The 25,677-nt window shown below is 40.7% G+C and overlaps 1 protein-coding gene across 11 annotated transcripts in view; it reads right to left on the reverse strand.

Moving 5' to 3' along the window:
* Nucleotides 1-25,677, reverse strand: part of LOC121319427 (receptor-type tyrosine-protein phosphatase T-like) — a 155,866-nt gene that overhangs the window by 81,456 nt on the left and 48,733 nt on the right. For all 11 annotated transcript variants that reach the window (XM_041256854.1, XM_041256850.1, XM_041256849.1 and 8 more), the window contains exons 3-7: nucleotides 24,971-25,242; nucleotides 22,303-22,384; nucleotides 21,804-21,919; nucleotides 20,791-20,965; nucleotides 14,519-14,812 (exon numbers count right to left, since the gene is read on the reverse strand). In XM_041256854.1, the coding sequence (XP_041112788.1) occupies nucleotides 14,519-14,812; nucleotides 20,791-20,965; nucleotides 21,804-21,919; nucleotides 22,303-22,384; nucleotides 24,971-25,242 (939 nt within the window). The remainder of the gene's footprint in view (nucleotides 1-14,518; nucleotides 14,813-20,790; nucleotides 20,966-21,803; nucleotides 21,920-22,302; nucleotides 22,385-24,970; nucleotides 25,243-25,677) is intronic.

Genomic DNA, 25,677 nt, shown 5'->3' on the forward strand with positions numbered 1-25,677 from the left:
TGTGGAGGGCAAGTGTAAAGTGCAAAGTCATTCCATGCTTTGTAATGTATTTTGTGTTTTAATAGCATGACCACTTTAAAGAAAAAAAAAAAAATCATAATTACTTTTTTTTTTGTTTCTAAAAAATGAAAATGGTGTAATTATTTATCACATGCTCTTGCTGCTTTTTTTTTTGCTTGGTTTTGTTTCCCTGCATAAAGAAAGGCTTCCTAACTTTATTTATCCGAATCATCTCCACAACCTCCTGATTTGTGTTAGTGATAAAGCCCAGTGATTTTTAGGCAGACTGACACATATATATCACACTATTGTATTTTATGCAAGGGGTGTTTTGCGCAGAGAATATTTCATCTTTCACATGAAAGCGTTGTGTGAATAAGCCACGGCACATTCTGTAGGCTGGTGCATTTATCGAAATCCGAGTTGGCAATGAAGCCAATTAGAAGCAGCACATCAGTCTAGCGCTGTGCTTTGAACTGGGGCTCACGCCAGTCAGGGCTGATCAATGAAGCTGGAACAGGGTCATTAATTTGAGGCTTCGGGGAGCAGCTGAGAAAAAGAAAAACACGGAGGAAATCAATCTATCTTTCTCCAGGTTCCTTTTCCCAGCTGCCTTCCGCGGTGCTACTCCACTTGGCCACATTAATCACGACAGTATTGTCAACAGGGCAAAGAGGAAATTGCAAACAATAAACATATCAATAGCTGACTGCTATAGGCGATTTCATGTATTTTTATATATCATGAAATTGTTCGGAGAGAAAAAAAAATGACAATAGCAACTGCTTTTTGTTTATTGGTTAATTTTCCCTTGAGAAGACCATCTCAAACACACAGGTCATCTGAGCTACTGTAATAGAGTTGAGGTTGACAGCATCTAGTTTTGTCAAAAGCAGCTAGGAGACCCCTTTTCTTTGTTTTAAACTGTATATTTATTAGATATGGACATTCAGGAACGCTTTCATTTTCTCATTCAAGTCTCACCAAGTTTGCCCAAGGTTTATACCACCCTTTACTTATTATCATTTCGGGATCACCACTGAAAACAGCACAACAACCACAATAGCTGAATGAATAAAGCAGGTTTCTTGTAATACATTAAATGCAATTAATTCGGAATCCAGTTATTCTGGAAACACCGATTCTCATTCCATCCTGGCAGCCAGAGGCCTCTGACAAAGCAAGTTCTGCAAATTCACAGAAAGAGCCTTAAAGGTGTGCTAAATGGAGACAATCAGGCCATGGCCGAAGTGAATGACCTGCAGCTGAAACCTAATGACCAGAATCCGTGACTGTCTCAAACAACAAAGAGGCATGTGCTGAGCCCAGTGGCCTGACATCTGTGCTGTACAGAGCTGCACAGCAGGCTAACAGTGACAGGGGCGGCTTCTAGCCACACAGTGCTATCTATTGCATAGGTACAGGACTAAGAAGTGTGCATGTTACTGTATGCTCTGAACTGCACTGCCAGAGGCATTCACTTTCACACAGTGGCGTTGACGCATGAGGTTGCAATCCACAATGAGCAAACCTGTTCCAGCCTACTGTATATATATGGAGTGGGTGGCACCATTCTACTTCAAACAGGATCATGTCTAGCAGGGATTATCATTCAGTGGTGAATAAACACAACCTCGCTGATTGGACTTCAGAATAAAGAGCGAATCACTTTGACTGTGAATTGAATTGCTTTTTTACACATGTTCTTTTACGTCATGTATTCCAGCAGTGCAGTATAATGTCAGAAAGCCACGATCAAAGCAGGTGGTGGATTAACTGTAAGCATAGTACACAGAGTGAATGTTTTTGATGAATCGTACTATCGTTACAAGTCCAGTTTTTGTCACACCAGAGGTTTTGAATCAAAGGGTTAACATGGTATTTGACAGATGTCCTGCTCACACACAAAATGCAGGCTGCTCTAGTATGCAGTCAGAAAGTAAAGTCAAAGTTAACAGGACTTTCTGGTGGTGGGGGGAGTAATAATGTAGTCTTCATTTGAAAGCAAGCAAGGAGTCTGTTTCATAAACTGCTCACGGCAAGCCATTCCTGGCATGCAGTGGTAACTCGAGTAATAACTGCTTTGTAATTCATGATAGCTCACTATTCCTTATATATTTCCTATTACAATGCAGTTCAGATGCTGCGGATTCTGTATCGCCTGTGGTAATGCTGTGCAATTGCAATGTCACCTAACCCCGGGTAATGTTGTGTAATTGTAATGGGGCTCAAAGTGTTACTTTTTTTTTCTTTCTTTCTTTTGTCTGAAAGACAAATTACCTTATGGGAAACGACCAGACTGTAAATTACTCTAAATGAAATGATACCCGTCAGCTTCCAGGTAATATATAGCTATTTTCTATAATTTCTGTTGCCTGCACACCTTCTGGAGCAGAATTGATGTGATGGAATATTTTACACAGCTGTAGGTAAAAAAAAAAAAAAACAGAAAGCTTATGAATCAGAGCTACAAACATAGCTTGAGTGCAAATTGTGTAAATAATTTATATATATATAGGGCTGGAGTGTATGTCTCGGACCATAATTTGGAGGCATTAGGGCCCATACTCCATCTTGGTAAAGGTTCCTGTCTACAAGGAGTCCATCTTGGTGAAGTCCATCTTGCTTAAGTGCTGATTATTTTGGTAAATTGCTTAATGGAATGATTGCTTGGTTTATAAAAAGAAGGTGGGCTAAGAGGTCAAGGGAAGGAGAAGTAGGAGACTGGCAATGAGGAAGGTTGTGCAGAGAACAAGACTAAGAAGACAGCCTGTGAGTTACAAGTGTAACAGGGTTAGGAAGAGGCTAAACAGGGTTAGCCTGTCCCTGATAGTCAGTACCGGTTGATCAGACTTGGTCAAACAAAGGTTTAGTAAAATACCCGGAACCGGGTTTGGTTTTTGTTTGTTTATTTTTGTTTTCACTGTTGTAAACAATAAATACACACCACTGCGTTTCAACCAAGCTGACATTCTGGACTTTGTGATTTGAAGAAAATACGACAGTTTGAAAATACAACCCATATATATATATATTAATATATATATATATTATATATAGATAGATATATATATAATCATATATATATACAAATAATAGGAAGAAACCTGAAAAGAGCCTAGTTTAGTGTGTTTCCCATTCATCAGTTTACCACAGGAGGCTGTGTGGTCCAGTTGTTAAAGAAAAGGGCTTGTAACCAGGTGGTCCCCGGTTCAAATCCCAACTCAGCCACTGACTCACTGTGTGACCCTGAGCAAGTCACTTAATCTCCTTGTGCTCCGTCTTTCAGGCGAGACGTTGTTGTAAGTGACTCTGCAGCTGATGCATGGTTCAGACACCCTAGTCTCTAAGTCACCTTGGATAAAGGCATCTGCTGAATAAACAAATAATAATAATGTTCAAAAAAAAACAAAGAACAAAGGAAGCATGTCTACCATAAATAGATGGCATTCTGTAATCAATGGCTTGTACAGTGCCTGGGTTTTGGAAAGCATAGTGTACCATTATTCATTTTAAGCCCTCATATGAGTAATCCACATCACACAAATAACTTCCAAGAAGCAAATAGATCCCCCATGTCTTCTTTTAAAAACAGTGCCCACATTAACAGGGTGCTTCTTGCATGCTTCTGTTCACTACAACGAGAAACTGAAGCATGAAAATGTCAACTTAGTTAATGCCGCCATCCAAAAACAGGGCAGGAGTCTAGACAAGGACAGCGATATTAAAGCATGTCAGACACTTCAATCAGGGGGCCGGCGCAGGAAAATGGAAGCAGGTCAGCATAACAGATCTTTCTAGATGTGCTTTACCTTGATCTCACTGAGCTTTTACTCTGCTTTACTACACTTTGCAATGCTGTCACCGTGCTTCAGCATGCCATAGTAAACCAGATCTTAGATCTCTATGGAGTATAAACAGAGTACCTTGATTTCTCACTCAAAGCTATTTGTTAATGCAGGTATTGTAGAGCATCTCTGATTAGCCAAAAGTGACAAGACTTATGAAGTTGATGAGCTAGAATGCATCCCAAAATGTATGAGACATCTATTAATTGTATTCAACAATTTAGACACCCCCTCTTCAGCGACTGCTTGCACCTGCTACAGGTCACACTAGTAAATACAATTTAATTAGAGAGCATATGCAACCAACCTGACAGGATGCACATTCTCCCCTTTATTCACAGTGTAACATCCATGCACAGTTAACACTGTAGTGTGAAGCACTAGAACTGCGCTACTCTACAGCTATGGACAAAAATCGTGCATCACCTAGTATTTAATACGGTCTTAAAACAGAGTCTCGTTTCTTTCCAGGCTGACCCACTTCCCGCTCCCAGAAACGAACTGTCAGGCCAGCCCTTCCAGACACTTCTCCTCTCGTTCTTTAGTGCTGTCACAGGTCAGGAGGAAGATTTATCACCAGAACTCATTGTATTTCTGTCACAATGATGCTAAACTTTTGACATGTGATTTTACTCAGGAAAGTCAAGGGTTCGAGACCGATGTCAGACAGTTTGAATAATGCCCACTTGGGTTCTGCCACTGTCATTTATATTCCTTTTGAAACCGTGGTTTTGTATAGAGATGATCTGTCTATTAACTCACAGATTCCAAGTACAGCTATTAGGAGTCAGGCCCATTGATTAATAAAAGCACAAGCTCTGACAGAAACAACCATCTAGAATTATAAACTAAAGCATGTTGTTGATATAAAAGTCTCCATCTAAAAGACATTTCCACCAGAGGTAATTAAACTCAGTTTCTCAAAACTGAACACCAATTCAGGCTATTTACAAAATATGCTGGTTGAAATGGTTGTTTTTTTTTTTTTTTTTTATACAGTGGCTTGCAAAAGTATTGACCCCCCTTGGCATTTTTCCTATTTTGTTGCCTTACAACCTGGAATTAAAATTAATTTATATTTGGATTTCATGTAATGGACATACACAAAATAGTCCAAATTGGTGAAGTGAAATGAAAAAAATAACTTGTTTAAAAAAATTCTAAAAAATAAATAACGGAAAAGTGGTGCGTGCATATGTATTCACCCCCTTTGCTATTAAGCCTCTAAATAAGATCTGGTGCAACCAATTACCTTCAGAAGTCACATAATTAGTTAAATAAAGTCCACCTGTGTGCAATCTAAGTGTCACATGATCTGTCACATGATCTCAGTATATATACACCTGTTCTGAAAGGCCCCAGAGTCTGCAACACCACTAAGCAAGGGGCACCACCAAGCAAGCGGCACCATGAAGACCAAGGAGCTCTCCAAACAGGTCAGGAACAAAGTTGTGGAGAAATACAGATCAGGGTTGGGTTATAAAAAAATATCAGAAACTTTGAACATCCCATGGAGCACCATTAAAGCCATTATTAAAAAATGGAAAGAATATGGCACCACAACAAACCTGGCAAGAGAGGGCCGTCCACCAAAACTCACGGACCAGGCAAGGAGGGCATTAATCAGAGAGGCAACAAAGAGACCAAAGATAACCCTGAAGGAGCTGCAAAGCTCCACAGCGGACATTGGAGTATCTGTCCATAGGACCACTTTAAGCCGTACACTCCACAGAGCTGGGCTTTACGGAAGAGTGGCCAGAAAAAAGCCATTGCTTAAAGAAAAAAATAAGCAAACACGTTTGGTGTTCGCCAAAAGGCATGCGGGAGACTCCCCAAACATATGGAAGAAGGTACTCTGGTCAAATGAGACTAAAATTGAGCTTTTTGGCCATCAAGGAAAACGCTATGTCTGGCGCAAACCCAACACCTCTCATCACCCCGAGAACACCATCCCCACAGTGAAGCATGGTGGTGGCAGCATCATGCTGTGGGGATGTTTTTCATCAGCAGGGACTGGGAAACTGGTCAGAATTGAAGGAATGATGAATGGCGCTAAATACAGGGAAATTCTTGAGGGAAACCTGTTTCAGTCTTCCAGAGATTTGAGACTGGGACGGAGGTTCACCTTCCAGCAGGACAATGACCCTAAGCATACTGCTAAAGCAACACTCGAGTGGTTTAAGGGGAAACATTTAAATGTCTTGGAATGGCCTAGTCAAAGCCCAGACCTCAATCCAATTGAGAATCTGTGGTATGACTTAAAGATTGCTGTACACCAGCGGAACCCATCCAACTTGAAAGAGCTGGAGCAGTTTTGGCTTGAAGAATGGGCAAAAATCCCAGTGGCTAGATGTACCAAGCTTATAGAGACATACCCCAAGAGACTTGCAGCTGTAAGTGCTGCAAAAGGTGGCTCTACAAAGTATTGACTTTGGCGGGGTGAATACTTATGCACGCTCAAGTTTTCTGTTTTTTTGTCTTATTTCTTGTGTTTCACAATAAAAAATATTTTGCATCTTCAAAGTGGTAGGCATGTTGTGTAAATCAAATGATACAAACCCCCAAAAAATCAATTTTAATTCCAGGTTGTAAGGCAACAAAATAGGAAAAATGCCAAGGGGGGTCAATACTTTCGCAAGCCACTGTAAGTGCTAAGTTTAATGATTTAAAGCAAACACTTTATACACAGCATATTGATGCAGCCCTTTAAAATTGTTTTTTAATTACTCAGACTGAGAGGTCGTAGTGTTTTCTTTCAATTCTGCTCCGCTCCGAGTGCCTGGTTTAATAGGTGTGCATTTGTGAAATTAGATGTGCACTTGAATTCGTCCTTCTTTAAAAGATCTCCTATAAACACTTGAACAATAGCATGCTTCACCCTTTTCATATTTAAACATGCATCTTCAAAACAGAGTGCTTTTTTTTTTAATTCATGAAAGACAAAATCCTGGAACTCTCCAAACAATAGCACACGAAAGTCTGCTTTTTAAATTCTGCACGATTTGCGATTTGACAAGCCTGTGTGTGAAGGTTGATGGTGATAGTTTTTTGCCCTTGCCTTTCACAAAACATTTTTTTCAACTTTTCTGAAGCTGAATTCAGGTGTCAATGTGCTAGCTGCCCACCCCCGGACAACTAACCCAATTAGTGGGGAGGAAATCCTGAGATTAGCCAAAACCAACTGCTGAGTATCTTCTGTACCTCAGTCTACCTATTGAGAAGACTCAGCACATATCAAAACATCAAACTCAATCAAAGCAGAGTCATCATAGCCTAAGATAGGGGGATGACGACATTCCCAGGGCACTGCTGAACAGTGTTAATCTTAAACAGCCAGCGATTTACACAGCCACAGGACCTACTCATATAATTCAGCCTCAGATTGGTTTGTGTCAACAGATACTTGTTATTATTATACACCTTTAGACCCAGCCTGGTCCTGAGAAAGCAATCACCCTTCCCCTCATAATCAATCAGGGTGTCACTCATTCCAATAATTTAGCCACATGGGAGAAAAATGACTTTGGGTCTCTGAGCTGGGTAATGAGTCCTCACAAGGAGCCGCATCGGGATATATTTCAAGGCACCTTCTCAAACTTTGTGGCTAAAGCTATTAGGCTCATGAATCGAAGTGTAAGCACGTTTGTGCAATCCGAGGGTTTGGATTTATAACCATCAGGGGCTAGACTGGGTGATTAAAGGGCCAGCTTGTCCAAGGCTAGCTGAAATGGTTCAAACCTGTCTGGCAGACACTGTAGAGGCTATGCAACAGCTGAGAGGTGTAGGAGTAGTTCTGACACCTGCATGTGGAATGTTAGGAGCCTTCCCACCTTAACGGGACATTCCCTGAGCGACTCACCTGGTAAAGGCATGGCGTGCAGGGTGTGTTATTCAGTCAGGGGGGTGCAGGACTGTCTGTCTAACTGGTTGTGTGCTGAGCTTCTACTGAATCAAACTACCATCCACTACAGGAGTTACAGGCCCAAGTAGAATCACCAGATCCACCTTGTTTCATTTATTTGTATTAAATGTTTTAGTACTTATTGGTACCTGCTGATTGTCAGCATGCCCTAGCAGTATCACAGCAGTATACCATTTAGAATACTATGGCCAGAGAATACTACGTACACTGTACTGAATATAACATGCATCTCCTGCAGAGCCTGTTAAAGTGGTTTAAAAAGTACACCCATGAGAACAATGCACCCCCCCCCCCTGTTGAAGGTGTTATTGTTTACCCAACAGGATTTCATTATCTTTACAATAGACTGCCAATATAACTCATTAAAAAAAGAGTCCAATCTGTTTTCTGCACGCTGTTTAATTGCATGGGTCAGCCCAAAATTACATTTTTATTCAACACCAGAATTCTAGCATGCTGTAGGCATGTAAAGCATGCAGTAGTTAAGCTTGGGACTAACAGCTAGCCCTAAAGGTCACTTTTAAATGGCACAGCAGTTCAAAGTTGCAGTTCATTGAACACTGTGGAGTGACCCATATACTAGAGGCCAGGGTTATATCAAAATCACAGCACTGCCCTGGAGACATGCTCTTCAATGGCCTGCACGCTCTGCTGCAACGTCTTCAATGTAAAGCAGCCCCAAGTCTTATGACGTTATAGCTGGTGAGGCTTTGCCTGGACAGCTGTTTTTATAGATCGCCTTGATCTCCCAGAAAATGATACCGTTTAGCCCTGCAAGGCTTGTCATTAGTGAGACATCCATCGGGTAGGGACGTTAAAGGTTCTAATGAACTACTAATTGGATTCAAGTCCCAAGATGCAAACTGAAATAAACAAACATATTTGATTTGATGCATGTAGGCGCTTTCTGTAATGGGGGCTGTTTGCTGCACACCTCGCTGGTGAGCCCAGCCAGTGCTGGTTAAACTGGGCTGCAATCTCAGGGCTCAGACTGGGTGGTGCAGCTGCTTGGAGTCTGTTTCTCTAAACTATCCTCACACCCCTCTTATCTAGATCACAGCTGTTATACTCTGGCTTCTCAGTCAACCAAGCTAATTACACTCTAACAAGCAACCAGTACTCCACACATGCAAATTTATCAAATCAATCAATCAACTGTCCAATGGATCGATCCAAGATCATTTTTGCATGGGGAAACTTAACTATCTCCTCCGTGCATTCCAGGACATGCAGAATTGGGCTTGTTTAAGTCAGAAAAAGGCTTTCAGAAAGAGAAAGCAGACAAGCAGCAGGAACAGCAATACCCAGCCTCTATGTGGTGCCTCTTAGTGGAGTGCCTGTATCAGTGGGTCAGAAGCAAGGTCCTCCACCTTGTTTCAAGTACATAGAAAGAACTCTAAAGTAAGACTAGTGTTCTGTGCCTAACATTTAAGCCTTTACTTACAATACTTTGTAAAAAGTACTGGTGTAACATGGAACTCTCTCCTACCATCGCTTGCTTAGATGGCCCCGACAGATATGTCATACAGCAAATGAAATGTCTTTGTACTGTATCAGATTATATTAAATGAAAATTACATCAACAGGCTGTACAGCAAAACTTCTATTATCCAAAACAATTGGGTGTTCGGATAACTGAATTGTTCAGAAAATGGAATTATGAGAGTGACATTTTGCACGACTTTTCCAATCAAGAAACCTCTTAAAAAGATAGAATCCACCCCTTCACCTGTAAATATATGACCTACTGTACCACAGCTTGAGGGCTGTATAGAGTATTTTCTTCGCAAACAGGGCAGCAGAGCACAGCACACAAGACAGGTTAACAAGGGCCTGTTCGCATAACAGAGGGGCTCAGATAATCAGGGGTTTGGATAATCAAAGTTTTACTGTATTGCTGTTAGTGTAAATGATTAAAATGTATACAGTACAGGGCGCTGTGTAAGATACACACTGATTTTCACCCTCTCAAGGTCACAGCTCGTGCGCACCCTTACATCTCGAACACAACCTGGAGGTGATATACTGGACACTGTAGCTTTACAATGTGCAATCTAGTTAAAGCTGGCTCTGCTAATCACCTTGCACTGGAGAGCTGTGAGCCCCCAGATGGGAGCTCCTGGACTCCCGCTATCAGAGCAGAGGAATCCAATACAGAACTATTATGTTACCATATGCTCTTGGCAGCTCCATTTGTTCAAATAAAAAATTGAGTATATTAAACTAAACAGCCCACCAGAGCATTCAAAATTGTAAAAACTTTTTTTTTTTTTTTTTTTTAAATAAAAGGGCAGATTTCTGAATCTGTGTTAGCATTTCGTTAACTGGTCCCAGTTAAACATTAAAATTAATGTTTCTTCCGTCTGGGATTTGCTGAAGTTTTGTTTTATTTTTATTTTTTTTGTCTCTGGCATTACTTGGGAAGTAATTCAAGCACAAAGAGGGGTTCTGTATTAATACTCTCATTTTATAGTCTTTAATAATCCCAGTATTAATCTCAAATTTGCCAAGTAAGGTCATAAACAACTTGGTTTAGTAACCTATTCCATACCCTCATCACTATGTGTAAACAAAGTTTCTCCCACACTCTGTCCTGAGTCTCTTTCCACTTGATTTTCAACAGTGTTTACTCAGATCACATTTTGAGGGGTTCTGATATGTTTTAAAAGCTGCTACAAGGATACGGAGCCCTGATTCAAATGTAATCGTAAACTTTGTTCAGAAAGAGTTCCAATCTACTGCTGTTTCATTGAAACAGACCTCCACACATTCCCAAGAACATCAGCAGTTAACGGCCATTAGTGTCATCTAACAGGGAAAAAACAAATCCCAAATGAAGAGACAGATCTGGACGCTGTCAGAGAAAGCAATATATTTAACAGTATCTTTTTGTATGTTGCTTACAAACACAATCTATTTTGTTTTGGACTGGCGCAGTGCTGGATACTACAGAACATAACACTTACACAGAAGTTGCTTAATAACATGGACGGCAGTGTGGACAATCATCATCTATCACTAAGCAGGAAAACAAAGACATTAATATAAAACTCTTATCTGCAATGCGCAACAGATATTGTATTTAATGCATAGTATTTATAAAAAGTATAAGCAAATCTAAAGATTTAGTAGACAATCACGTCTCATAAAGCTCATATATGTATTATGTACAGGCTTAATCCTTTTGTCTCTGCCCATGAAATCGTATTTAAGTTGTAATTTTAAATCCTAAATGCTGATAATCAGGGAGACTTTACATTACAGAGAATGGACAGCGGTCTGTCTGTGGCAAACCAGCCACAGATTTCTACAAATCATCATGGGAAAAGCATAGCTGTGAAATCCCTGTGATTTTCTGTCTTGTGGACACATTTCATGGTCATCTGTATACTAACAATCCATACCCAGTTCAGGCATGACTAAGGTCACTTCAAAACGATGGTATTTTTCCTATAGAAAAAGGGTTCAAAGGCTCAGTGACTCAAACTCACATTGTGCTTTATCCTACACAGACAGAGCTTGCATAGAGAGTGTTCTACCATATCAAAGCGTCAATATTTAGCATTAATATTTCAAGAACACATGCAGTAAAACCAGAACTGTGGGAGCTCTTCTTCCCTCACTGTGAGTATGCTGTATGGACCCATCTGCAGCCACTGATTTCAAGTGCTGTTGTGAAAGTTTCCACTTACAGAACAGTAAAGGACAGAATATCAAAAAAAAAATGAATGTGCGTCAAAGAGTAGACCAAGGACAGATCTAATAAGTTATGGGATACCCTTTTCCAAAATTGACAAGAGAAATAATGGTTGTGGTTTAATAAACTGCTACACATCATTTTTAAAATATGTAATTAGGACAGGAGTAGAAGCATTTAAGACTGCTAATTTAATTTAATGCGTGACACTTTCAGGTCTTCACAGCTATTTTTTTTTATCACTTATTAGCAGGACAGAAAGCTCAATCTTTCCTCCAGGAAGACGCCTGTGTCAAGATACTGAGCAGTGCATGAGAACTTGGGGACTGGCACGTGCACACCTGCTGACCGAAACAATTTCAAAACCCGGTCAGGTCACTCACATTATATGTTTCTCTATTTTTTTTTTCTAGCCAAGAGCGAGACCTCCTTAAGACCAAAGTATTTAAAAAAAAAAGTAGAAACCCTTTCAGGATTTTCAAAGTGCTTTACAAAGCCACAAGCACTGGCCTTGTGGTTTGATTCACTGGCCGCCCAGGTGGGGAACTCGTGTTGTGTTCAAAGGTGTTGTATAGTTTACACTCAAACGTGGCTGTTTTCATTCATGTTTAAAAAAAATTACAACATATTTATGCAACGCACACATTAGTTCACACACCCTAGATACCGAGATAAAGGTGTCTGCTAAATAATAATAATAATAATAATAATAATATCCTTTCCTCAGCAGTATTATTAAGAAGGCAGATGACAGTTTTGTTAGGAGACCGAGGAGCAGACCAACAGGCTTCAGCTCAGGTAACAGGTCTTAATGAATTTCGCTGTATACCAAGGTTAGGTACAGTAATGTTTGAATGAATAAATAAATAGTCGTATGAAAGGATGTTCTTTCTTTAGTGCGATTTCCGAATCCTCCTTGGGGGAGATCCTCTCTAACAAAACAGGTTGTAGATCTGGGATACAGCACAGGGCACAGAAAGCATGTGTGTATTCCTCCTCTCCATACCGTTCACCATCGGCAGGGCTGCCGTGACAACACGGGATAAACTGATGGAACGGCAGCAACACAGAAACCTCAGTGAATAGGCTGGGTCACCCCAACTCTGATCGTGTGGTCATGTACATACAACACAGCAGGCAGCAGCGGTGTGTGCAATGTGTCTTGTTATGGACTCTAGAGATTACTCAAAAACACTTTCAATTCTCAGCAAGTTGGGATAACCTTGACAAAGAAAAATGTACAACTCAAGTGTCCAGAGGGGCTGAAACAGCTTATTTATAATATCTGTGTCAAGATGCCGTGCAAATGGCAGGAATACAGAAAGTCAAGGAACACAGTAATCTTGCCCTATCATCTAGCTTGAGAGCCTGAATTACAAAAAGCAAAAAAACTGGGCTGCTGATTTGTGTGTGCAGTATGCTGGGCTGGGTTCTATCCCAAAGTTGTTGTTGCCTTGCCTTTAACAGTGCTAATGTATTCCACCCTGAATGCGTTACCCTGGTGTCCTTGCTGTGTGAATATAATTAATGCTTCTGTCTGTAGGTATACATTAAAGAGGAAACAATCTGCAGCAGACTGAATTAGCATAATGTTAATTCGTTCCGCTGGTAAATTAGAACGTTTTATTTGACAGCACATCATCGACTGGACTGAGACAGGTTTTTTTTTTTTTTTTTTTTTTTTTTTTTTTTTTTTTAATCAAAACAGCTCCATCGTTTATGAATCGCAGAGCGTTAGATCATGGTAGCTGGCTGGGTAAAGCCCTGCATCACAGGACACAAGGAACCACAACAGTGAGTGGTCTGGCTCCCAAATTATAGTAGGGATATACAGTAATGCTTTCGTCTTTGACCCACTCCCAGTCGCGTTACAGCATGGTCTGATATTGGACTTTGAACCACTGTGACTTCTAACTTTGTAACTCTTTAAATTAAAAAACCTCAGCCATGTTTCTACGGCGAACTTAAGTAACTTAAATGTGCTAAAGACAGAGGCTCCAGAAAATGAAAAAAACAGGATAATTACAGAGAGCTGTTGTTTTGTCGGATAATCGGTCAGATTAGAAAATTAAGTCTTTGCTTGTCTGGCATAGTTTATATAACCTACCCATTGTGTAAAAAATTATAGGTGGAATTGTCTTTTCTTTGTATTTACCTTCCCAATTACTTTTCTAGTGATTTGGATCTTCAGAAAAGTAATTCCTCTCATTGTCGGCAAAATAGTTTAAAAGAAATGCCTTTGTGTTTTAAACCTACTTATCTCTGGCAGGCATCCAGATGGTTGTTAGGGTTATGCAACAGTAACGGCAGAAAAAACAGGTTCTTCCAAGCAGAAGGGGTACAACTTTCTAAGTGACCGATTGACAAGAGTTCTGGAATTCAATATACACTGTTTATGTAGATGTTACATGATGTGCATGACACAGATTCAAGCACCATCATTTCTGAATATATGAGGGCCAATATAAGGCGTTGGGTCTGAGATGTTTTAATGTTGCAGGCATTTTTATTTTAACTTGAAAGGACAATAAATATTGAAGTTCAACCACTTTTAGGCTACGTTTTCCCCAAATCCCCATCCTACAAACCATCCCACAAGTTAAAAAGAGATGCACCGCATCAATCTTAAGTCTATTCCTTATAAAAGTTTACTACTATAGTTTTGCAGTTTTCCTCATCGTTATACTCTGCATTTACCAGAGTTTACCCTGGTTTGCCATGTTTATTAATACTGTATGCTTTACCGAACCTTGCTATTCTTCACACTGCTTACCTATACTTTACCATGCTTTCACTATGCTTTATTATGCTTTGCCATGCTTTTACTAGGGGAAACTTTTATAAGGGGCACTTATGAGGCAGCGTTTGTGTGATTCACAGCTGGCACAGATACTGCTGAACTCTGCCTGTGAAACAGGGCGATGGGATATGAGCCTGGATGAACTGTTCATGGGGATCCTTTCATAGAGTGGTGAAGAAACTCGCTAGCCTGCTCACTGTTAGACATTACAAGCGCTCCGACGAGCACAACGAGCACGACGCGTCACTTACCGGCACATTTTGTGCGTGTGATTAGAGGAGGGCCCGGAGGTCCCGTCCCCCCTTCCCCGGGTCGAGTGAGCAGGACCTTGATCTCGTATTCCACATCCGGGTCCAGGTGCCACAGCTTGTAGGTCGGGGAGTCAACGATGTGGGTCTCAGCCCAGTTCCCTGTGGTGGTCCGATATTCCACCTCCTTCAGAATGATGGGTCCGTCTCCGATGATGGAGTTGGCGTTGGGTTTAATCCACAGGTATGTGGCTCCTACAGCCAGGAGCTCAGGAGGAGCAATGGGGGTGGGGGGCGCTGTGAAGGCAAAGGGTATTGCTCTTTTACTTGAGAATATACACAACACAGTTTATCAAACAGCGTATACTCTGGTGCCACCTCGCTCTGTTGTCATTTTCTGCCCCTTCTGATTTTGTAGAGAGACAGTCCATGTGAGAAATCATAGCTACAGATAGGGTAGAAATGACAGTTGAACACAGTTTATTCACTTCTAAAACAATGGCTTGTCTTCAGAAATCCTGTTTTCTCATTATCCTTTTTTTTTTTTTTTTTTTTTTTTATTGTTTAGAAAAAACCCTAAAGTCAAAACGTTTCACTAGGAATTACCCAAGGACTGCTGAGAACCACAGCACTTGTACTGTGCACTGTTAAAAACATTCAAGTAGAAAATAAGGCTGACCAGTAATCTGTGAATCATGACTGTAAAATGCTCCTTTATCCGTGGTACCCACTCAGCAGAGCAGTTCTATTGCATATCAAGCGGTTTAACCTGGTGTGTGCAGTGTAATCAATTCAGATTGGCCACTGCACTCAAGCCTGCCAATACCGTAGGCACTTGCAGCTACAGCACATTGTGGATTAATGTTCTGTGCACTACAGAGAAGGGGTAGAAGATGTCAGCGAGGCAACAGAAAGTTAATGCTCTCCTATTTTCAAGAACAAGATAGTGTGAATGAGTTGTTGCAGATCGGCAGCCTCTCGATGAATATTTTCTGAGAAGGAAAGTCTCCCCTAAAGCTAGCGAGGGTTGCAGTGGCTCCCTTCTGTTTCAGACTCGTGTTCAACCAGGCAAAGGAGCCACACATTTACCACCTAGAGCTCCTTGAAACCGCTGTCAATCACTAGCCCCTCCTGATAAGATGGCTCCTCAGAATCATACCTGTGTTTGTGTTTGATTCCTGTGTGACTATACGCCCCTATATGTACAAATCACTAATAATACACTGTGCTGCCATTAAGAGAACCCATGTCTAACATGTGCCACGCATAACAGCTGTTGTATGCCTGTCATGCTCGAAGTGGTTTGGGACTGTAATTATTCCATCAATCAAGGAGGTAATCTCTAATGTAGTCCTCATTTCTCGCTCAAAGGCACTAATGAACTTGGTAAATGAACAAGTCCAGAGCTGTGTTTCTGCAAAGATGTGCCTTGTCTGTTTTTTTTGTTTTTTTAATCAAGCTAAAGCAGCAGTAAAATAGACGTTATTTTTATTTTCAATATGGTTTAGAGCAGGTTTTATAAGTAACCCTTAATCATCAACTTCTAAAGACTTGGAACAATTTCATTTTGACTAGTTAAGCAGTATTTTAGTTTTCAGTTTAAGTAGTGTTCAATGAAGTCATTTAGAAATAATTTGGAACAAAAACCTGAACACCCTGCAGCTTGGACCAGAGCTGAGCACTCCTGTTTTATTTGAACATATTAACTTGCTAAATTGATCAACAGCTTACGACAAGCACTGCAAAATACTGATTGGGGTTTTCAGTTGTGAACTCCAGACCAGTTGGGACTCAAGTTTACTTCCAAAGCAGCTGTATCTGCTGATCATTTTGACAGCCGATTACTGTCGGGACAATGCACTTTCACTCCAATATTAACAGCGCCTTCCCCAAAATATGAGCGATCTGCTTGTCTTAATGAACACAGAACTCTTGAATAAATGCAGCAACTCAACAACGCTCAAATGTTAGATTTGAGCAGGCTGGCGGCACAAAAGTGCTTATGATTTCTTCTTGCTGAATGGGGTTCACTTCCATTTTGAATTTTGATAGTTTTCAATGTATATCGCCTGTCTATACACACTGCCGGCAAGCCAAGCTAGCAGCAACACCAACCTCATAATTTCAGTCTTTATCACCTGCACGGCACGGGGAGTTCTTAAATCCAAGGATTTTTGTAAAGCTTCAGCAATCACACACTATTAGATCATATTCCACTGAGCACAGCAGTCACTGGAGTAGGAGAAAAGTACAGCGGAAAATGGGACTTTATGACTGCGAGACAAGCATCACTGAAATCTGTTTGCCTTCAACTAGCAAAAAACGCTTTAGCTTATTTGAGCATGAAACTCATATACTGCTTCCAGCATTTCTGAGCATCAAATGTGAGAAAGAAAAAGTGCATTATTAAAATAAGGTAATACAATTTAAAAAAATACTATCCTATATGTTTTCAGTAATACAAAAAAAATTATAATAATTTATGTGATTGCAAATTCATTCTTACTGTCATATTGGATGTTACACAAAAACCTATTGAACCAAAACCCCAACATTGCCACCTATGCAAGCACTACTGTATAGGGTACCCTGCACCCACTCTGAAAGATTTTTGCCAACAGTGTGCTACTGTTTAGGATGGGTACATTTAATCCTGTACTAAAAGTACGATTTAATCACCAGCATAGTGCAGGGTGAGGCTTTCAAATATTCTAACTTGCAGAAAAGATGAAAGAAATCGCACCATACTGTGCACTGAATTGAAAGGAAAGAAAATCTGGAAATGGATTAAGTTTTTTTTTTCTTTTTTTTTTTTTTTTATGATGTTGAGTTTTGCAAGATTAAGCACGCAGGCTCTAGTTGCCTACACAATTTCAATCCAGCCTTATTTCTATTTATCTCTGCAGGTATTATAGCCCTCATTTTCTTCAAGGCAAGGTGCTAAGAGCTTTTCTGCCATATTTCAGTTGCATTTTTTCTGAAAATCTGCCTTTGTGGTAGAGTTTAAAGGGCCTTGAGAATGCACACGCAGCTCTAGAATCTACTGGCTGTTGATTCCAATGCCAAGCCTGTGCCTGGAAGACGCATTGCCTGTTTCAATCAGCATTGTCTGCAAACAGAGCTGGCGTCTGAGGCCAGAGCAGTAAATTATCACCTGAGCATCACAAAAGCCTCAGAGAGAGAGGGACATTACCCATCTACAACCCAAGAGTGGCACTTTGTTGAGAAGCCATCTCTCTTATTTCCCATCCGCAATCTAGGCTTGGTGATGAAAATATTTACAGTAACAACACAGACGGAGATGATCACACTGTAGCTGGCACATGCTTCCATGGAGAGTGCCATATTCAGGTATAAGGAGAGACTATAAACAAACTGGAAAGCCAACACAGTCCTGTATCTAAGTTAGTACAGTGGGTAAACATGGAAAAATGCTTGCGAGGTGGTATATCAGTAGAATGCCAATTGACTGCGCAGTCTCGTTATACTGTAGGTCCAGAGCCTGTTGCTGACCAATGATGAAAAGCAGCCTCTAATTACTTTTAACTTCAACTTACTGGACTATTTCATCTTTGCATGCTAAATTCAATAGTTTTTCCTCCATAGGCATCTAATGGGTCAGCCGAGGTCAACTAATGGAAACTCCAGGTCAACTAACGGATTGTCACTGCAGAAAAGTGCTCTAGCATGAAGGTAAAGCATGTACTGAAGGTATCCAGGTCTGCTGCAAAGACCCTCACTCATGATTTCTGTCATTATTCAATCAGGTTACCATTAACACTGCCATCTAAACAGCATGCCATGGTTGTATCAACTATTCTGTAGGGTATATTACACGTGAATTCCCAGAACAATCGCAGTTAAAGTCATCACTAGAACAAATGTTCAGTCATCATGGGGATAACTAATGTAAATGATCAAAATGTAGCTACAATACTACACAAAAAAAAAAAAAAAATGCCCAGAAATGTTATGGCAGTATAACCCATATTGGTAACACTGTGCAGCATAGACTCCGTTTGAAGGGGTGTGTTGAGTTTTTGCTCCGAGACAATGTGATGAGGCATCAAGCACCATCAAGGATTGTTATCCTTCTCATCCTTCTGTGCTTACTGAACTATGGAAATGCCCCATACCTATAACTAAATTAATCATTTGAACACTATAATATTCTCTTTATTCCTGAACTCCACCGAACTGTAGACAGAAAATGCACTATAAAATATCTTGGGGGCGGGGTAGATTTTTTCCAGAATCCGGTACCGCTAAATTTCTTTCTTCTGTGTTCTTTACTAGAGGGCACTAAATCCCCATGTGTATACCCTGTATCCCAGTCTACACTCAATCCTTACTCCCTTGTATTGAGATTGACAACCGAACCCATCTAACTGGTGTCGATACCTTTCATTTCAACACATCCGGGATTCAAAGTGCTTCCCGACAGCCCCCTATCCCCACCCCTAACCCCATTAGGCGTCTGATGTATTTAAGGGATGTAACTGTTAGGGGTTACTGCAGAAGAGCAGGACAGGCAGGAGGTCTGAAGTACCACATGCTGTTGATTGAATCTTCTGCATTGTTTTTTTTTTTCCTTTCCCAGTTTGAGACCATTCAGCATGAAAGGTAACGCACACGATTAGACTTGAAGGGTTCCTGATGGCCTTTACAGAAACTATTAAGGCAAAAGGGCATTCTCAATGCAATGTGCGCTGTTAGATAAAGCTCAAGCCATCTACTTCTGTGGTTTCAAAAACAAAGCAATAAAAACAAGTGATTATTTTGGTACTTTATATAAAATTACACCGAACTACGAATAGGTAGATATTTATATTTGTTTGTTTGTTTGTTTCTGGGGCACTAATCCAAACTAAATGTTGGGGTCTGCTATTAGTGTTAATAATAATAATAATAATAATAATAATAATAACAACAATAACAACAATAGGCCTTGTTGGCAATGTTCATTATAAGTGGCAGTAAATATATTTGTATATACAGTACAGTAAATAGGTGAATCTTTCTGTAAACCCTTTCATTTTGGCTCATTGCTTGCACAGCGGCAGACACAGTGCTGCTTGCTTATTGAATGCCCTGGGTCTCGTTCAGCAGTGGTCTCAATGTGTTCTAAAATGAATTTCTAATGCAATTCTCTGGTCATTTATTGCTCATCTTAATTGCAGAGTACGTGTTTCTTTTTAGACCTGACTGAATTTCCATTCGCTGCAACAGTGAAAACTATGAGGATCTCAACACCAAACCTGCCATTGACTTTGCGGAAAGATATCTTCCGTAAGATATTCAGAAAGTGCATTCAGTATGAATAAGGGTGAGAGTGTGTGGAACCCAGCAGTGGAAGTCGTTGCCTGGAGAGAGCTGGTGTTTTTAATGCCAGATTAAATACTTTGATTTAGCATTCCCTCAGCAGTTATTACAAACTTTTGATAAGTGAAAATCCCTGGAATACATGTACATGAAGGGCGCTATGTAAGTGTATATGGTTTGGTATGGAATGGTATGGTATGGAATGGAATGGCATGGTATAATAGGGACGATGATTCACAATCCTTCACCTGTTGGCAGAGGCAGCTTTTGACAACCAGACATGAGGATTGTTTCCTTCTGTTCCACACCCCCTACATACCACTTTGCCTTCTCTTAAAAGTTACACAGTAGCAGAGGAAAGCATTGTACGAAAATAACTGAAAGATAGTATGGAGCATTGCCAGCAAGGGTTAAGGCTGGTTCATAATTCAGTCTTGCGACCAACCTGAGATGGTTGTGTATCAACTGTGGAAACCACTCTTCCTTGGATCGCTGGACAGATGCATAAATCGACTGAGTTGACGGTAGCGTGATTTAATAAAGAACCAGCCTTTAGTGAGTGGAGTTCCAGCATAGTCAGTGATTGTTAGTGAGCTCCTGTATAGAACAATTGCAAGCACAAGGGTGACTCTGCAGCATGCCCTCCTCTGCACTGTGTGCCATCTGTGTGCAGAACTGCAGTGTGGAACCGTCACAGCGGAATAAAGAACATTCCATTTAGTGCAGGTCCTCTTCAGCAAGCTGCTACAACTAGAGCTGCTTTTCTTTTCTTTTATTTTCTTACACATAGCTTTCCTACCAGGCTGTAAAAGTCCATTGCTAATATAGGAAATTAGAACACATGCTGTTGAAGTTAATGGATGAAATAATTACAGGTCTCAGTGCAGAAAATGAATTGCAGAGGACCCAGCTGGCTGTGGTGGATAGTTAATACCTGTTATTATCGTTCTTACCTTTTACAATCAGTTCCGCATAGTTAGACACTCCTGAGCCACCATCTGACCGGATGACGCATCTGTACTTGCTTACGCTCCGCTGTGAGGTGTCCGTCACACTGACCGTTGCAGAGAACCTGCGGTGGTTAACTACTCTGGTCACCATGAGAGCCGTGTCTCTGCCATTCCATTGCTGGAAAAGAAAGAAAAAACAATGCAATCACTTCCTATGCAGTCCCTATAACATGCTGTTATCTATCATGCTTTAATATGCATATATATTAAAAAAAAAACACAACAATAAAAAAACACAATTCCATACTTTTAGCATGCAAGTTTATATCTATGGTGAAGATTTTGATTGGTATAGACAGTGAATGCAATGTGTGTATATTAAATATTGCATACCATGTTTGTAATCTAAGCAATTTGACATAATACAGGACCTTTCACCCCCCACCCCACAACAAAGAAATTAATTCAAGCCTTTATGTTGTTATGTTATGTTATGTTATTAGCATCAAACCTTGCAGACAGTGCATTGGGCATGGGTCACAGCTTTAATGAAAGTGCATATTGGACTCATTCTTAAAGGTTGCACACTGAGCACTTTCATTTGTGTCTGGGCTCCAGTATGACTGATCACACTGAGCCTGTGCTGAGAATTAAATGCTGCTTTTATTAGGCCTTCGCCAGTCATTCTTTATACAACGTCTTTCTAATTTGTCTAAATGTTCGCGAGCGCGACAGACAATCAAGGAAGCAGAAAACAAATCCTGTTAGACCATGCAGTTTGTATTGCAATAACATAAAATACTGCAGGACTGACACAAACCCTAATTTTCCCTTCTAATTAATATATGCATGCAATTTGGCCAATAAAATAAAAGCAAAAAAACAACCCCATTATGTTAAACAGCACACTCTGTTATTAAACTAACCTTGAAATGCTTATCGTTTGTCTTGGAAACATTGCTGTGACTACAAGTCAAACAAAGCAGCACCTCTCGCCATGGTACTAAAGCACAAACCTGCAGCCACAGCTTGTCATGCTGAGACCATTTCCCACCAGCAATGCACTGGAAGGTAGCGTTCTGCCCGACGTTCACTTCCACGTTCTGCAGGCGTAAGAAATGTGGCGCTTTCCCTGTTCAAAAGACAAAACATACACCCCATTCTTTAACAATACTAAGAGTGCTTACTTACTGCATTGCTGGAGACAGTAATACTTATTACAGAATGGTCCAAAAAAAAAAATACACAGAAGAGACTCAAACGCATTGCCGGTGAGGTTGATCACCTTCAGACGGCTAGACTGGATTTGGTGGTTTTCAAAGGGTTAGTTCCTACAATCTGCCACAATGTGGGTCTTGACTACGCTTTGTGCAGGTGTGGACATAGTATTATTTAGTTTTTTTGTTTAGTTTTCGCAAAAAATTTTTTTTAAATGTAATTGATTTTTAAACATAATTTTTGTACAAAAAGTTAAATAAAGTGTGTTAGAGGGAGGAGAGGGTCACACTGACTTACTGCAAGGATGGGCCAAGACTCTCACTTCATCCACAGCGATGTAACCAGGGTGACTCTTCATAGAAACTGCTTCAAATATAACCTGCCGAAGAAAGTGACAAGGGTTGTTAGGCAGTGTGTCTGAGTTCAACCTATGGACAACACCTTTAGCAACTGCCTTAGCAGAAAGAGGTCCCGCTTACAAATGAAAAGGAGTCAAACTGTCTGATCACAAGGAAAGGTGTTGAAATGCTGTTGAGATGGGCTGCTTGGACAAGCTGTTAGAAGTCATCAAAAGGTGGCTAGTCTTTACACAATTTGATTAGAGTAGCAAGATGTTTATTCCTTAAAACACAATTTTACTTCCATTGAGATTTTTGTAAGTTCAGGTCAACAGTGCTACCAATGGCCAATTGTTGAAGTTTAGCTTGGGATTGACATACAGTGCCACCAGGTGAGCAAATGGTAAAATTACAATGAGAGAAAGTCCACTCTGAATTGTCTGCCTACCTGTAGCAATGCTAAGGAACAGTAAGTGGTGTATTTGGTAAGGCATAGCCCAACACAGTAGAGCACCATGAAGCAGAGTAATGCATGGTACACAGCGTGATCACGTTGCAGATCTAACTTGCAAAACACTTAAAGAGTAAGAGTTGAGTTTAATGAAGGATTACACTTCTTTCAACCGTATGTGGGAGAGCAGTAATTCACTGGTTTTGAAAAGCAATCTGCCGTCTGTGTGTGTGTCAGCTAGTTTAATATCCCACCCCTGAGAGCTAAAACCTCAAACAGAGCAAAACTGCAAGCAGAGAACCTGTCTTTTGGTTTAATGGCATATTTGGGAGAACACAGTTCCCCCTCTTGCCTCTCCTCCACCCCCTGGGGCACTGGAGCTGCCGAGACAGAGAGGTTATATTCTTGAATCCAGTAGCCTGCAGCTGATGAAATGGAGAAACTCAAACCAAGTCATTTCTGCAAACCAATTACTTTTTCATGGGAACGTTTGAGTCTAGTTCAGGGGTGGGCAACTCCCATCCTTCAAAGGGCCACTCCACTCCAGGTTTATTCGGTGTAATTTACCTACTTAAGTACCTGGTTGGAGCAAAGACCTGGCCTAGACTAGCCCTCCCTGGGTCTAAAGAATGAAGGATTTTAGTAAGCTTTTCAATATGTAGCAAGTGGTTCACAAATGTATTTTCTGTATCAGAATCTAAATGAGAAGGCCAATGCAGATAGTGCTCACCCATGATCTATCCATCTGCATTCAACTCCCCACTGCTGCCCTGCCTGGCTTCTCAAACAAACTGACAAACTGCAAACATACAGATCACGGATGCCACAGACTGCTTTTATAAGTCTATACAAACCTAAGCGTGTGAATGCCGCTCCCTATACACAACACTTAGAGAATTCAAACCGCCGCATGATGTACCCCACACGCAGAGTTTAAAGACCTAGCATTCAGAACATTGAATCCTCCCCTCTCTCCTTCAAAAACATAACATTATTAGTTTTGGAAGATGTTTTTAATTGCCTGTTACAATTCCCAAAATAGCATTTGCCAGGGCACCAGGATTAAGACATATGTTCCTGTTTTCAAAAGGAAGTCCTGGCTTTAATGTCTAATTGAAAAGAGTTCCCTACTGAGTCCACTCCCTACTGCACCCGGGGGAGGCTCATCTACCAGCCTTTCTACAATCACTTGTTCTACTTATATTTTGATGAAATTTGACCACCAGGTGGCAATATATAACTTTGTTTTTCTCCTGAGATGTTTTTACATATCTTCCTAATGACAGTGCCCTTTGCATTTCCTATCCCATTCATTCTGTCAATCCTTTCAGATTTTACAATTATGCATGCACCACCCTTTCAGCTACTCTGTACATTGGTGCCTTCTACCAGGAATAAAACTCTGACAAACTAATTCTCATTAAGGTTACTGTTAAGAGCTCGTAACTGTGTTTGGATAAGAGTTTTATAAATGAATAGATTATTGTTATGAGGGCTGGATGCTCTGAACACAGACACACTGCCCTACGTTGTTTGCAAATGAACAATCTACTTGTGATCACATCTGTAGAACTGATTTTATGCTGAAACAGTAGAGGAAAACACCTGTGATATATAGCACACACTTTTTGTTTAAATGGTCTATCCCTACAAATGGACCCTGACATATTTAAAAGCTGCACCTCTCTTAAACATGTCAGTAAAGATAGGCAGGATGGCAAATCTGACAAGAAGATTTTGACAAAGGAATGGAAGCAGATGCTTAGTTTCCTGCCTTTTCTGTATCGAAGACTGCACAAATTCCTTCTACTGTTTCATCAGGAATAGCCTCAGAGGACAATCACACCTTCCAACAGATTTCCACCCCCTTCCCTGAAGCAGTCAGAGACAGTAATCACTGAGGAATGGTCACGTTTCCCTCCAGGACAAATCTGGCACCTTTCTGACTTGCTGCCACATTGAATCAGTGTTTTCCTGGCTGCCATACACCTCACTGACAACACTCAGTATCATTAAATACTCCAGCTCCTCTAGCTGCTTCAACTCTAACCTTAGCGAAGTCTAACGCAGCAACTAGAGCACAAAGGAGCTAACATAGGCAAGCTTAGGAGTGCTGAGCTCCAAGCGATCTCATCCAACGCACAGGTTAACATGACTGCAAAGGACAGAAACTCACCTGGTAGGAGTTAGGCCAAAACGTGCTGATTGCGAGTTCCGCTTTCACCCATCCCTCGGTGACGCTGCCAGAGGCGTTCCACGCGGGGTTCCCCTGCGGGCCCCCGTTCACTTTGACGTAAGCGTTCAGGGAGCCTGGGGTGGAGCCATCCTTGCTGGACAGGGAGTAGTGGAAGTCGATGCAGTGCGTGTCGTTCTCTTTCAGCGTGGGCAAGAGCAGGTGAGCTTTCTGTCCAGAGACTCTTCCTGAACCATTCACCATCATAAAGGAACCTGCCATAATGAAAGCAGGCATGCAGTATTATTCATATTACATTATATTATATATAATTGAGCAAGCCACCTCACAAGTATAATGAGACCCCAAAATGTTCTTCTTTTTCTAGGAAAGCAGTGTAACTCAGGTGAGAGTTTGTTGCCTGATAAACTCACTTAGACTCCTTGCTCGCTAAACACCGTGGTATCCATGAATAGATAATCGTCTCCCCTTTAATATATATATAGTTCTAACATTTCAAAATGTTTTTGCAATTGCCTTGGACTTGGAATCCGTTGAATCACACATTCAGTTGAGCTACAGAATAAATAGAATTTTGCCATATTAGTATTAGTTGTTTCTGCACAGAATTAACCATATGATTAAGGAAAAGCCTATGTGGCACTGGTCATTATTTAGGGCCAATTAGCAGAGTAACTAACCCAGTGAAA

Source organism: Polyodon spathula, chromosome 8, assembly GCF_017654505.1.
Source record: "Polyodon spathula isolate WHYD16114869_AA chromosome 8, ASM1765450v1, whole genome shotgun sequence".
Classification (NCBI taxonomy): Eukaryota; Metazoa; Chordata; class Actinopteri; order Acipenseriformes; family Polyodontidae; genus Polyodon; species Polyodon spathula.